Source organism: Haemorhous mexicanus, chromosome 8, assembly GCF_027477595.1.
Source record: "Haemorhous mexicanus isolate bHaeMex1 chromosome 8, bHaeMex1.pri, whole genome shotgun sequence".
In the NCBI taxonomy this organism is placed as follows: domain Eukaryota; kingdom Metazoa; phylum Chordata; class Aves; order Passeriformes; family Fringillidae; genus Haemorhous; species Haemorhous mexicanus.
Window position 1 is genome coordinate 16,214,049 of NC_082348.1, and position 14,496 is coordinate 16,228,544.

The following is a 14,496-nucleotide window of genomic DNA, read 5'->3' on the forward strand; positions in this document are numbered from 1 at the left end:
TAAATAAGGAATCTGCTGAGTTGTATTTTGTATTTAATAGTAATGCACTGTCAATCACATTCCTACTGCATTTTTCTGTTATGACTTACTAATAGATTTGGCTGAACAGGAAGGAAAATATTCAGTGATGTTAATGCAGTGAATTTTACCACTACTTCCCAGTATACCCATGAATTTTCCACTGTGTAAGTGCCAAGCAGTATTTAAATAGTACCTAGCTGATCACACTGTAAAGAAGAATCTGTAAGTCACCCACCTACTATGGTGAATTTTTTAAAGGAGCACACCAACTTCAACCAACTGTCCCTTTCATCCAACTAACTAAGACATTTTAACAACTAAACCTGCTTTCATGGTATCCTTTAACCCTGTGCTTTATCTGCTTTGCTTTTTACTCTTTCCTCATTACTTTCTTCCTTTTTTTATTTCTTGTAATAACTTTTTAGCCTCTTCTCACATCTTCTTTCACTTCTTTCTCCACAACCCTCATGATGGTGCCAAGTGGAAAATCACTTTTTAAAATTTCCCTGGAAAAACTGCTGATACTGCCTCACCAAATCTCTCTGGCAGCAATTTATTAATAATTACTCCAGTTCAATGCTCTGGCCATGAAGTTTTAGTGACATCTTCAGCTACCAACCTGAGCCTGTTACTATCACAGGATATAAAAAAATAAGTGAGGTGCAACTTAGCGAAGAGCTCAGCTTGTTTCCCAGAAGCTCTGACTAGGCTAGCGGCTGTGGCTTACAAGAATTTGCTCAACGTGAAACTTTTCCACCTGCTTCCTGTCGGGTAAGGCGAGCCTCCTTCTCTGTCTCACTGCGCACACAGCGGCGGATAACAGCGACGGAGGAGCGCGCTGCCGGGAGCTGCCCGGGCACGGGCACCCGCTGTCCCCGAGCTGTCAGGCCAAAGGCCGCGGCCCGGCCCCGGCTCCGCGGGCACCGGGAACGTGGCAGCCGCGGCCGGAGGCGGCTTTCGCGACGCCCCAGGCCAAGCGCACGGTCCGAGAGGGAGGTCTGGGACTTTTCCCTGCCTTCTTCGCTTCTCCTTCTAAGTTTCCCAGGTTGTTTCCACGCAGTCGGACTTTGCCACCGAGCGCAGCGCCTGAAGGAGCCGCCGTGGCGGAAGGCCCGTCACGCCGCCCCCTGACCAGCCCAGGCGCCCGTCGGGGCGCTCAGGGGCGCTCAAGGACCCTCCGCGTCCGCAGCGCACCCGCCTCCCGCTTGGCCCGGGGGCGCCCGCCTTACCTGCGGGGTGGCGGCCGGCCGCGCAGCTCAGCAGGAGCCAGGCGAGGGCGAGGCCGCAGGCGCGCACGCAGCGCCCGGCGCCCGCCATCGTCCCCCGCGGCGCGCAGGCTGCGCGGGGCGGCCGCGCTGCCGGGCTCGCCGTGCCCCAGCGCCGCGCCCGCCGCGCCGCCCATTGGCCGCCCCCCGCGCGTCACTTGTTGCCAGGAGGAAAGCGGCCCCCGAGGTTGGGGCGAGGCGGGGCCGGCCCGGCCCGAGCGGGGCTGGGGAGCCGCGAGCGAAAACGTGAGAGGGAAGATGAAGGGAAAAGGCGGGGAGGAAGAGAAAAAAGAAGAAAAGTAAACGGGGAAAAAAAAAAAAAAAAGGAATTAACAACAACAACAAAAATAAAATTAAAAAAAGGGGAAAACCCGAGGAAAGACTGGAAAAGCAGATTGAATTTTCGCATGGTCAGAAAAGTTAAAACTAAAAAAAAAAAACCCAAAAAACTTAGAAGCTCAGCTGGGGAAAAAGGGGAACGCGTAACTGCTAAACTGCTAGAAGTGAAGAAAAGGCAAAAGGTGAAAAGAATAGTGAATAGAATAATCTAAAACTAACAAACACACGGAAGTAAAATATTTTAAATGGTACAAATAATGCACATCACGCTGCGATCCTCGATCCCTTCTGGCCGCGGGGCCAGCTGCCATGGGCGAGGCAGGGGCTGCGAAATTGCACTTGGCTGCCCCGACCTTGCCGGGGCCGGGCGAGGAGGGGAGGGCGCTGCGCAGTGCCAAGTAACTCTTGCTGAGAAAATTTTGAGGGTGGCAACAGAAACCAAAAGTAACTTGTGTTACACAATAACGTGTACACGGCGAGAACCAGCTGGCTTGAAGGAGGAAAATAGAAAAAGAGGGAAAACTGATAGAAATTATGTGGAATGAAATCGAGTTTATAGATACATGCTGCCTGATTCAATGCTTACCTGGACAGGCTGTATACCTCAACATCCAGCTGCTTAAAAAGACGTTTTGCAAAGTCACAAGAAAAAACTTATTTTTCTAGGAAAATCCATTTTGATTAGACTTGGAAGAGCCATTGTTCATGGAAAGAAATACTAAATTTACATAAAGATGGGAAATGCAATGTGCAGTCTGTTGTATATGCTTCCAGTGTGCCCATCATGTAGGAATGTGTACTCCTGGGGACAGAGGATTTGAAGGTACGCCAGGCTGGGGATTGAGTGGAAATGCAGTGAACAAAACCAGACACCCGCAAGCTAACAAATGTTCTCTCCTGCTGGAAACTGCACGTGGCTGCCAAGGCAGGAGCTATTTGAAAAATCAGAAGTCAGGTCCAGGAAGAGAGGAGTCTGTAGATGCAGCAAAATCGAATCTGTGTTACCAGAAATAATTCATTTTCAGGAAGAGCAAAGCTTTAAAGTCTCCACACAGAGAATGGGAAGCAAAAATTCCCCACTGGTGAGCCTGATGCAAAAGCAAGCTATTGAAACTAAAATTAAATATGTGGTGGGATGGCGTGGCTCTTTTTAAATAAAACAAGAAGCAGGTGTGAACCCTGTGTTCCCATCAATCTTTCCAAATGTGTGTTGTTATTAATGCACTGACTGTCCCAGTTTGGGAATGGTTAGTAAGAGTTTCATTTTGACACTAATAGAATGCAGTGCATATGTACTGAACACATACCAGCAATTCTGAAATTACCAGCATCCAACTTACCACAAATATATCAGCACATATGTGTATTAATAGGGGAGGGGTTCTCTAGGGTATCTTAACACATGTAACATATGCTTTCAGATACTTTTGATTTCAGCTCCTTTTTTGTTTATTGGTTTATAAAATATTATCTTTGATAGTATAGACTCAAACTCTGATCCTGGCTCAAAAAATAAAGAATGCCCAAGACTAGGAAAAAATGCAGTTTGCATTGGTGCCTCTTAGTTTCAGTTTTGGGTTCATGTACATGTCCTACACTTAAATTCTGATTTACATTAATTTAAGAGGAGATACAAAATGTACAGTCCTGGTGAGCCCACCAATCAACCAAAACTTTTGAAAGAACATGCAGGAAAAAATGAGATTTGGTGTATGTCATGTGATAACCTATGGAACTCTAATACAGTTTTCTCTTATTGAAAAAGTGGGTTGGTATTAAAGCTTATCAAAGTTGTAACAATGCCAAAGCCTACTTCTTATAGGATTTATCCTTTATAATTGAGGCTTCTGCATTTAATGTGAGCTGCACATTATCACTCAGCATAATCAGTGAGCAGTTTCTGTATTGCAAGTCACAAGCATTATATATCCCCAGGAATACCTATAGCTCACTTCAAAGCAGAGCTAATGGCTGAGCAAATTTCAACCATGCCTGTAGGGATAACCAAATACAGAATTTCAGATACAGGAGGGCCCAACCACAGAACTCCCAGTAATGCACAGCAGCCTTTTGCTTCCAAGAAGACTACTTTGCCTTTCCAAACAAAAAGCCTTTCAAGGTGCCAACATCATGACTAAGAGCCTTGTATTTCTAGCAGGAGTCTTTGTTGCTTATCAAAGGATAATTTTTTTGCCCTTATGCCCATATGTTTTTAACAATAGCAATGCCTGTAGAAAGTGTCAACACCTATCTATCCATAAATCTCCACCCCATCTCTGTTCTGCTCACCACATGAAAAAGACACTTTGCATGAGCAACCTTCCTCCTTTTGCGTTCAACACATTGCAATCCAGTTTTTCTGGCTAAGTTGAGGGCATCCATATGTGCCAGTGAGCACAAAGGGAATGGTGGAAAAGGACTTGCTGCCTACAGCATCTCAAGAGAATAGGAAGAGGATCTGGAGATGGTAACTTCTGCTTTTCTCTGCTTCCTCCATCAATGACTTTGAAACTGGGATATCTGAACAGGGATCACTAGTTATTTGCTGCCTTTTTAACCTTGCAGCATGGGTGCTTACAATACCTAAGTCCTTACAGGAGAAAATAAAAAAACCCAAAACAGACAAACAAACAAAAATCCAAGCAAAGCCAAAAACAAACTAAAAAAACAAACAAACAATAAAATAGTCAACCAAACCCAGCAGCCACATGAAGGCTTACAAGAGTTACAGGAGCAGCTATTTCCTGAGGGAAAGGACTCTCTCCAAGAAAGTGATGGTAGCCACAAAGCAGCCAGCACACAAAGATTTCAGTGCTACCTAGACTCTGCTGCTAAGCTTAGTATTAGATACACAAGTTTAGTTCGATGGAGTTGATCCCATGCATGGCTATGAAAAAAGTCACTAAAAAGCAACTGATTTGCATAAAGAGAGACTGTAACCAGAGAGGTCTTTAAGCAGTAACTTCAATTATGCTTTGCATTAATTCCATCTGGATGGTCTTTTCTTCATGGACACTTACTTTGTTTGCTGCCTTGTTTTTTTAAATGGATATTGAGAACTTAATTCTTTTTAAACATCAAAGAATGTTTTGCTTTTAGCAAAAAGGGAACACACAGGAAGATGGCTTTTCTCCCTTCTTGCTCTAAATTTCCTGTTTCCAGTTGCAGTGGCCTAACCTTTCAGCACATTATGAAACTGTCATATTGCACAGTAAACTTAAGATGAATCAAATGCTCTCTCAGCTGAGTTTATGTGTATTTCTTACATCTCTTCTACAATCTCTGTATGCATCTTTGGCATGATTTCCAAAGCTTTGAGGCTTTTATTGTGCTTGAAGGGTTTATTATTGCTAGGGACCCTTACATTTGATTCTAAGTGTCACCATTCATAATAAATACCTAGATGTTATTATAGCATTTTAGAGACTGTTCTGTTTCTTCCACTGCATGTGGTAGATAACTTTCAGAAATAATAAAAGGAATTACAGACCTTTTTTTCTAATACCAACCTCTTTTTTCACTCAAATGTGACAGTGGTAACTTCTGTAGTGCTGCCTTCAGCTCTGCCCCTGATGCATATTCAAATGTTCATATCCAGGCCCACTGAAATACTAGAAACAGGTTTGGGAAGTAAGACAAAGAAAGGAGTGTGGACACATCCACATTGCATGTTTGTTGACAGCAAGAATGTCTTTCTCCTGGTATTGGTTTGGCTTTGACTCCTGCCAGGATCTCTGTGTGCTTCTGGAACAAAGACAAAATAATATAAACAGTACTTTAACATTGACACAAGTGCTTTAAATTGTAAAGTGGTAAATGATACTCTTCTGCAGCACTTCAAAAAAGGGTCTCTGACATCTCTACTGTACATTTTCAACAGAAAGTGTGCCTTGGTTTAGTAGGTCTACTGGCAGAGTTTGTATGGTCAATCTCCTCAAAAGCTGTTCTCCCTTGTCACTGTCAGTGTGGGATTATTACTCAAATTATGATTTTGGGAACTGGCAAATAAGATGATATTTTGTACCACATTATATTTGTTGCAGAAAACATAATTTGAAGGAATTATTTAAAATAAAATCAGTCGTAATTTGGAAAATGTTTTTTGAAGCAAATAAAAATTAGTTCAGGTAGAAGAGCTTTTAATTTTAAATTTGAAAGGTGTTGGTGGTTTTTTTTTGTTTGGTTTTTTGGTTGTTGTTTTGTTTATTTATTTTTGGGTTTTGTTTTGTGTTTGTTCTTTAAACAAAGACATGCAAAGCAGAATAATTTTCTAAGGGTGCTGGGGAAGAGCCTGTAGTTTTGAGTCTAACATGCTTTGGAGGCAAAATTCATCCCTGACTAATAGCAATCTCCAAAATACCCCCACTGCCTTATGTTTGACCAGGAAGGAGCAAACTTCCAACAAGTAGGCAAGCGAATAGTTTAAAGGGCAAAATTACAGATTGATCTGAGCTTGGGAGTACTTCTGAGATAAAAAGGGTCTGTACAGAAACAGCAAACTCACTGAGGGCTAAACTGCTGGTGTTTAAAGGTCGTGATTGATTAAGACATAAACTGAGTAGCACCAGGAATGGTGAACACACAGTTCAATATGCCATAAGCAAAGGTTTGGAAATTGTGCCTGAGAGCAGGAGAGGCCAGAGAACAAAAATAAGAATACAAATAAGAAATTATAAAAACAAAAAAAAGACTAAAAAATAATGAAACAAATAAAATACCTTTCAAATGGGAGATGAAGGAGGAAACAAACACGGGAACAACACACACCTCTATAACAATGTAAAACATCTCATGAATAAGTGGAGGGAAATCAAATGTCTGGTCTTAGACAAAGACAATGACATGCTACACACGTGCAGAACATTTCAGTACCAGAACATAAAATACACAAAAATGGTAGGAGTCACCTCTGCTGGTAATGGGATAATGGAATTTAATAATGACACCTTGTAGGCAGATCAAGTAAACCAAATAGGAACCTGGCAGGTGGCACAGAATGCCAATGCACCAAAATGCCACCTTTAAGCATATATAGTCCTGAGTCTGCCACTTGCCTACCTGACCAGAAGGACAGAGAGAGCATGCTGAGAATGATCAGATGGGCAAAGAGGGTGGAAATGTAACCAGCACTGTACTTCATGTAACCTCCATGCTGTCTGGACACTGCAGCATTGTTATGTAACACAGACTACATCAGACTCCACCAATACTGCTTCACAGAGCAGTGGGACAGGGAAGACACAGAATAGATGCAGTCCCTCATTTGGTCCTCATTTATGTGCAAGATCTTGACCTACATCTTCAGCTCATGGTTTCTATTCCTGTGTTTACATTCAGAATTCCCAGAGGCTTGACAAAGGCCAAGCATTCACAGCAGTTGCACCCAGTTTCAAAAGGGAGATACAGCAGTGAGAAAGCTTGTGAAGAGGAAACAAAAGGCAGCTGCTAGGAACAGCAAATTCTTACCAGTGGAGCTGAACTCCCTGAAGGATGCACAGCACAGCATCAGCGTGTGCCATCTACTAAAGTCTTGAGAACTGGCAAAAGGAAGTGGGCACAATAACCTCACCACCAGGTAGATTATTATTAGAAATCTGAAGCTTAAGTGTTCTCCAAACGCTAAACCACAGAAAGGATCACAAACCAACATGTTAATGAAAAGCACAGTGAAACAACAATAAAAAGCTGTGAGCAGCAACTCACAAAACAAATCCAGACTAATATTAAATCTTGCCTTAGGTACATCAGGACCAAGAAACACACTGGATTCTGACAAATCAAAGGACAATTGCAGGGTAAAAAAAGAGGAGAAGCTAAATTATCCAGAGAAGCTAAATTATCTATTTGCATATGTTCACTGGAATAAGCTGATGATCCCCAAACTTGAACTCTTCTTTTTGAGAGTCAGCAGAGACTCTTCCTGAAAGTGTGCTAAGTAGGAAAGGTTATAAACCAAACAAGGCAGAGTAACAAACCTGCAGACATCTGAGTTTTTTAAGGCAGTGTTGATCATTGAGTGAGAGCCTACAAATAGACCTGCTTTTCTCTTCAAACTTTCCATGTGACTCTGGTCTGCACAGTGGCAGTGTGACACCAATCTCTATAAAGAAGATTCCAGAGGGTAAATGAGGTGACATATGGAAAACACTAAAGGCTGGCAAGCCTCACAGCAGTAGCAGGCAAAGTAGAAAGTAAAAGCAGAAACTGCAATACAGGATAAAATTCATAGGCACCTGGATAAATATGATCTATTTGGGCAGTGACAATGCATCTTCTCTAAAAATAGTATTTACTCTCTAGGCCTCTAGACAGCTTTTGCATGAGGTTTGCAAGCATGCAGACAAGAGTGACCTGGTTGTTTTGGTCCACCAGTTTTTTCTTTATCTGGATGAAAGCTCCTGCTGGGTGAACAAATCAGCAAGTCCTCCTCACAAGAACTTGCTTTTTGCATTTTTCTGTTGATTTAAGGGACCTTTGTTATAAGGAAATTATTTGTACCTCAGTCATTATTTCTGTGAGACTGAAATAGCTTTAGTTATTACCCACAGCTGGGACTTGAACAAGAACTACCTGTCTGTGACTCAACACTCACACAACTTGAGATTAAGTTGGTGGGTGGACAGTGCATATAAATGAGTTTATAGGACTTTTATCTGTACTTGACACCATGGGTGAATCAGGGAGAGACTGTGAGGGTACTGCTATCAGGCTGTCATCACTGCACAAGTACTACTGGTGAGCTGGTTTCATGTGCTTGACACAGAACACACGAGGGAGAATGAGAAAGATGAAGATAGTACAGAGCAGCACAGACCCCTCATGACTCAGATCTGCAGTGCTCTGCCAGACTAACCAGTAATGAGCCTCTAGGCAAAACTCCAGGGTAGATTTTAAGCTGTAAAGGCTTCAGGATTTGGTCATTTCAGAGAACACCTCTGTGTGTGACATATTTCTATTGTAGAGATCATTAGTTGTGCCCAAGCTGAACCTGCTCCTGGCTTTGAAAAAGCAAAGCCCACTCTCTTTCCTTTCCTGAGGTTGTCAAGGAGTGCTGCTGCTCTTTATGGCAGCTTCTGGAAGACATATTTTACAATGAGGCATGAGTAACTCCAGTTATATTTTTAAATGTTAAAAAGAAAAAAATGAAAAGTATAGTAACACTGTATATTTAGCAAAATACCTAAACAGTACTATTATCACTCTTTGATTTGTATATGTCTTAATTCTCATTATACCTAAATAAATCACAAAATTACAAAAAACTAACAAAACCAAAACAACCAAAAACCAAACAAGAGTTCATAGTAATGAAGTGTGTGTAGATTTCTAATTAGTGATCTATGTAATTGATGCTTACCTTAATATTCCTGTTACTTTAATGAGTGCATCTACATTTCCTGTTCTTTTTTGGAAGCAGTAATATGCCCATAGTACTAAACCATCTACTTTTATATATATTCTATTAAGGGGTGGCACTTCATTCTGTGAAGTTCATAAGTTTCTTAAGATTTATTTTTATTTCAAACTGAAACAGTTGGGCCATGTAGAATAAACTGGGCTGGATCTATCATAGCCAGTATTTAAACGAGCCAGCAGGAACCTGGGGCCCACAATTTAAGTCCTATCAGCATGCAAAACTTTGGAAGCATCAGAAATCTCTTTATAAACAGTGAACCTGGTAGAAATACTCAGATGCTGTTGAAATAAATTAAAGTATCTAATTCAAAGAATCACGGCTTCTGAAGAGATCATTCAGTGCACCCTCTTGCTTAGAGCAGGGTCAACTACAACAGATTGGCCTGGGTTGGTTCCACTTGCATTTTGAATATCTCTATGGATGAAGACTCCACAATGTCTCTGGACATCTCTCTGATGGCCACAATTGAAAAAAAAAACCCCACATTTCTTCTTTTGTTAAAAAAATATCCTATGGATCATTTTGTGCCTATTGCCTCTTGTTCCTTCACTGAATGCAATTGAGTCTCACTTCATCTTCTTTACTCTCCCTAACTTTAGATCTTTAGATACATTGATAATATCTCCCTGAGGCTTCTCTCCTCCAGCTCTCAACCACTCCTCAAGTGACAAACACACTAGTCCCATAATCATCTTTGTGGCTCTTTGCTGGATTCTGTCCAGCAAAACCATATTTTTCCTACATTGGGAAATCCAGATATGGATATCTAGCACTCCAGATCTGTCTTAATGCCAAGTAGGGGGAAATTATCACCTGCCTCAACCTACTGGCAATACTCCTGATGCAGCCCAGGATACTGGGCCAGCTGTGCCAGGAGGACACAGCTCATTGCTGGCACATGTTCAAGCTGGTGTTCACCAGGTATCCCAGATACTTTCCTGCAAAGCTACTTCCCAGCCAGATGGCCCTCCGCCCCTTGTAATGTGTGTGGGGACATGACTCAACAGGTGTAGGATTTGGCATTTTCCTTTGTTAAATTCCATGAGATTCCTCTCAACTGATCCATCCAGCTTGCCCAGATCCCTGTGAATGGCAGAATAACCATCTGGTGTATCAGCCACTCCTCCCAGTCTTCAAGCCGAACTTGCTGAGGGTGCACTTGTTCTATCATCCAGGGCCATTAATGAGGGAGTTCAACAGTATTGGCCCCAGTATTGACCTCAAGAGTACATCACTAGTGACTGGCCTCCAGCTGGATTTTGCACCACTGATTATAATCTCTTGAGCCTGGCATTGGAGCCTGTTTTCAATCTACTTCACTATCTACTTATCTAGTCAGCAGCTGGTTAATAAGGATACAGCCAGTGATGAAAGCCTTTCTGAAGTTAGGACAATTAACATCCTCTGCCATCTTCTTGTCCACCAAGCTAGTCATTTAATCACAGAAGGCTATCAGGCTTATCAGGCATAATTTTCCCCTTCATATATCCATGCTGATGATTCCCAACCATCTCTATGTCCTTAATATATTATGAAATAGTTTCCAGAATTATTTGCTCCAGCACCTCTCCGGGTATTGAGACAAGGCTGACTGGCCTGTAGTTCTCCACATCCTCCCTGTTCTCCTTGAAGCAAGATATGGCATCTGCATTGAATTTCTAGTCCTCCTCTGATCACTGTGACCTTTCAAAGATACGTGACACTGGCCTTGCAATGACATCTGCCAGATCCCTTGGCACTTGTGGATGCAGCTCTCTGGGTCCCACAGACTTGTTTGTGTTCAGTTTGTTTAAATGTTTTGATGAACTCTACTGAGGGTAAGCCTGTGTTGCTCCAGATGCTCCCACTGGTCTCAGGGGCCTGGGATTTTTGAAAAAAAACTCTACAGACTGGTGAAGAAGGCATTGAATATTTCTGACTTGTCTGCATCCTGTGTTACCACAACCCCACTCAGCAGCAGGCTCACATTTTCTCTAGTCTCTCTTTTTCTGCCAATACACTTGCAGAAATCTGGACAGTGCAGAGCTATTCAGCTCCTCACTGTTCTCTAAACTGTCAATGAACTGGTGCCCTAGGATGGTTCCCAGACAGTGAAAGAGGAAATGCTGTTGTCCCCTTTTTAATCATACACAACAGTTTGAGCACATTTGCTATTAAAATCTCAAATGAAATCCCTTTTTTAGAATCTGAATCCACATTGATCCAGACTAATTCAATAACTACCAAGCTAAAGTAAGGGTTCAGTGCTTCCTTTAGGAGCTGATGCACTTCATTCAAAGCACTGAAATATTTACTAGAGTACAAACTGAAATTTATGTATCCCTATTCTGTTTCCCCTTGAAAAAACTGCTACTAGTGGAGCACAGTCTCACTCATGTTCTCATAGTGAACTGTTGAATATTTACTTATTGGTATAAAGTCCAGCATCTGGACTATGTTCCCTTCACAGACCAAGCCTATAAGTTGACAACCTGAAGTCTTCAGAGAGATAGAGTGCTAAAAGTATATCGATTTTAACTCGGGCACAAATATGGAATGCAATTGAGATCCTACCTTAAAAATAGGATGAACCAAACACTAACTTCAGAAATTATGGCAAGAATAACCTTATTTGTTAAACCTAGTATATATCTTTAACCTTTACTCCCTCACATTTTTATAACCACAAGCCCTGCAAGAGAGGATGTGACAGACATGGCAAATTAGAAACGAGCAAAAGGGAAGCCAAGAATCTTGGCTTTAGAAGCAAAGGTTAGTGGAGATTCCAAGTCCAAGTATATTTTATTATTCTAACAAAACATGTTCCAACACAAGTGGTGGACATGAAAACAAAGCATGAGCAAACACAAATAGTGCTAGAGATCACTTTGCCTTCAATTAGTTTATTTTTATAAACAGTACCGTGGATTTTGACAGATTGCTAATTCTGTAACATAACACCATAGGAACACTAATAAAAAAATACAGGATGATAGTCTCAAATTTTTAACTCAACACATAACTGAAAAATAGACTTAATTTATCCATTTCTTTACACTGCCATTTTAGCCCCTACCTGTTACTGTTATTAACCTGAATTTAGAACTAAAGTTACTTCAAGTTTAGTTTGGAAAAAAACCTTTGAAAATTAAATTTTACCAACAATTTTCTGACACAAAATCTATCTGTCTGGCCTTGGAAGCAGCCTGCAAACAGTGATGGAATGAGGCACTTCACACTGTTGCTGCAAGGGGGTTTCCCTTTAGAAACTGGGTGTTGGTTTTGCAACTTGCGCGCAGTTGCGTACTTAGCAACCTTTCTCAAAAGCACATTGCCAAAGAATAAGGTTTCTTCTCCATTTTACATGTGGAGAACTCAAAGCAAAGAACCAGGTGAGTTGGCCAACATGACACAGTGAGAGTGAAGCCAGGAAACAAAGCCTGGACCTGCTCCCCAACTCCCTGTGTTGGGCAAATTCTTTTGTCTGTACCGGCCAACAAACAGCACGACAGTAAAAGGCACCATTTTCCTTTCACTTAGCCCAGTTTTTCTATGAAACAGAGAAATAAATATGACTAACTCTATTCATCGACTCTATGACTAATCTCTCATGTCATTTGGCTACTTACTAGTGTTGTACCTATCCAAGGAAAGAAACAGCAGAGAATGCCCAAAAATCCCGAATATTCCACCTGCTGTGTTTGTTTGCTTGGCTGGAGGCCTGTTCTTACTCACACAGGCAGGATGAAAGCAGCAGGACCCACCACTGAAGGCATCTCATACAGCTGACACTCAGTCAGGGCTGGGTCCCTTTTGCACTAATTCTTGTGCAAATGTGTGGATTTTCCCTCTAATCTTGAAGTGTTTGGTAACAAACTAGGACTCTCATTCGTGGTCACTCTGGGATACATGAATTTAATTAGCTTTCTGCCAAAAATACTCTAAGTGCTCACTTTACATAACCAGTTGCAATTTTAAATCAGTCCTTGGAGGGACAGCAGGCTGTTGCAGCACTCTGGAAATGGCACTCTCCATAGTTACTCCAGTTCATCATTTGTAACAGCTGTCAGTACACACATACACACACCAAATACCAAAGCAACTAAAGAATTGCAAATAGTCCTAGAATGAACAAGTTTAGAAGGTACTTTGCTATCTACCACTTTCTCTTCTGGAGAGAGTACAACATTAAAAAGGCAAAAATATGCACTGTTCTGATGTTAAACTAATTGTCAGGGAGCTAAACTTTAAAAAGCTTCTCTACACGAAGGTATTTCTTTAAGTGACATCTAATGGCATCACACTGGGGAAGAAAACAAAAATCAGTTCAGCATCCTATATGACCTATTTGTTTTAAACAATAATGCATTCTACTACATCTATTTTGGCACTTACTTGTAACAGCCAATGTCTCTGGGCTGCAACCAATGTGTCAAGCAGGAAAATAGCCCCAGTGTTAAACAAATTGTGAAAATTATTCCTAAATTTCTTTTCATCTTTGATCTTCGGTTGTTTTATGTTTCTACCAGGATTCTGCTCTTCCCCCCGCCCCCCCCCCCCCCCCCCCCCCCCCCCCCGTTATTTTCTTTTTTCTGGTTTTTTTGTTTCCATTTCATGCTATAATTTTAGCTAAGACTGGCACTAGTTAAACACTGAACTGCACTGGATTTTGGTGTAGTGCTCATATCTAACTCTTCCTTTACTCCTAAAACTCCTGAAATGGAGGAAAAAAAACCCTCTACTTTCTATACAGCCATCTCTGGCCAGGTTAGAGAGGAAGGATTAGAGCATCCATGTAGAATGAGATGTAAATATGTCACAGCAAAGCCTACTGTTTAAGACTATTATACTTTCTTTCTAACTTTTCAGGATTTATATTTTTACATTTGGGTATCAGAATATTTATCACAGTAGCTTCTGAGTAATATTTTGTAAGGCACAGCATGAAATTTGACATTTTTTTCCTGCCTAACAGTTTTGAAAATCCCCCCTTTCCTTGTTGAAAAATTGGCAGGAGGCTGACAACAGCCTTTTCCCCCTTCCCCTAGGATTTCTATCACGATAAATGTACAACCCCTCCTCGCTCCCTATAATCACTCCTTAATGTTAGATTTCCTTCAGTCTCAGGACAGTTGAATCCTACTAGAGGGAGAAAAGAAGTCTAAGACTGAATTATTACCCATCTTGAGAAATTCAGTCATATATCACAAGCTGTCTCCTCCCTTCCTCCTAAAAATACAAACCACAGTAAAGTATTTCTTTTTGGAAAGAGATCTACATTAGGTTTTATATTTTCCCAGAATGTTTGGAATGTACATTTCCAACCCAGTCTCTTCCCTAGAGGGTTAATAATTAGCAAACTGACTTACCCAGCTGGTTTTGTTCAAAGTGCCGTCATCCTCCTGAATTCAGTCAACATCTATCAGAAACAAAGACGTCAAACAAAACATATTAGGCTTCAGTATTCTCTTGTGA

The 14,496-nt window shown here is 41.4% G+C and overlaps 1 protein-coding gene across 1 annotated transcript in view; it reads right to left on the minus strand.

The window, feature by feature from the left end:
• The window catches only part of LY75 (lymphocyte antigen 75), a 43,826-nt gene extending 42,439 nt beyond the window's left edge, over positions 1-1,387 (minus strand). The window contains exon 1 of the mRNA XM_059852934.1: positions 1,251-1,387. Coding sequence (XP_059708917.1) covers positions 1,251-1,338 — 88 coding nt within the window. The 5' untranslated portion in view covers positions 1,339-1,387. The remainder of the gene's footprint in view (positions 1-1,250) is intronic.
• Between the last annotated feature and the right edge of the window lie 13,109 nt (positions 1,388-14,496).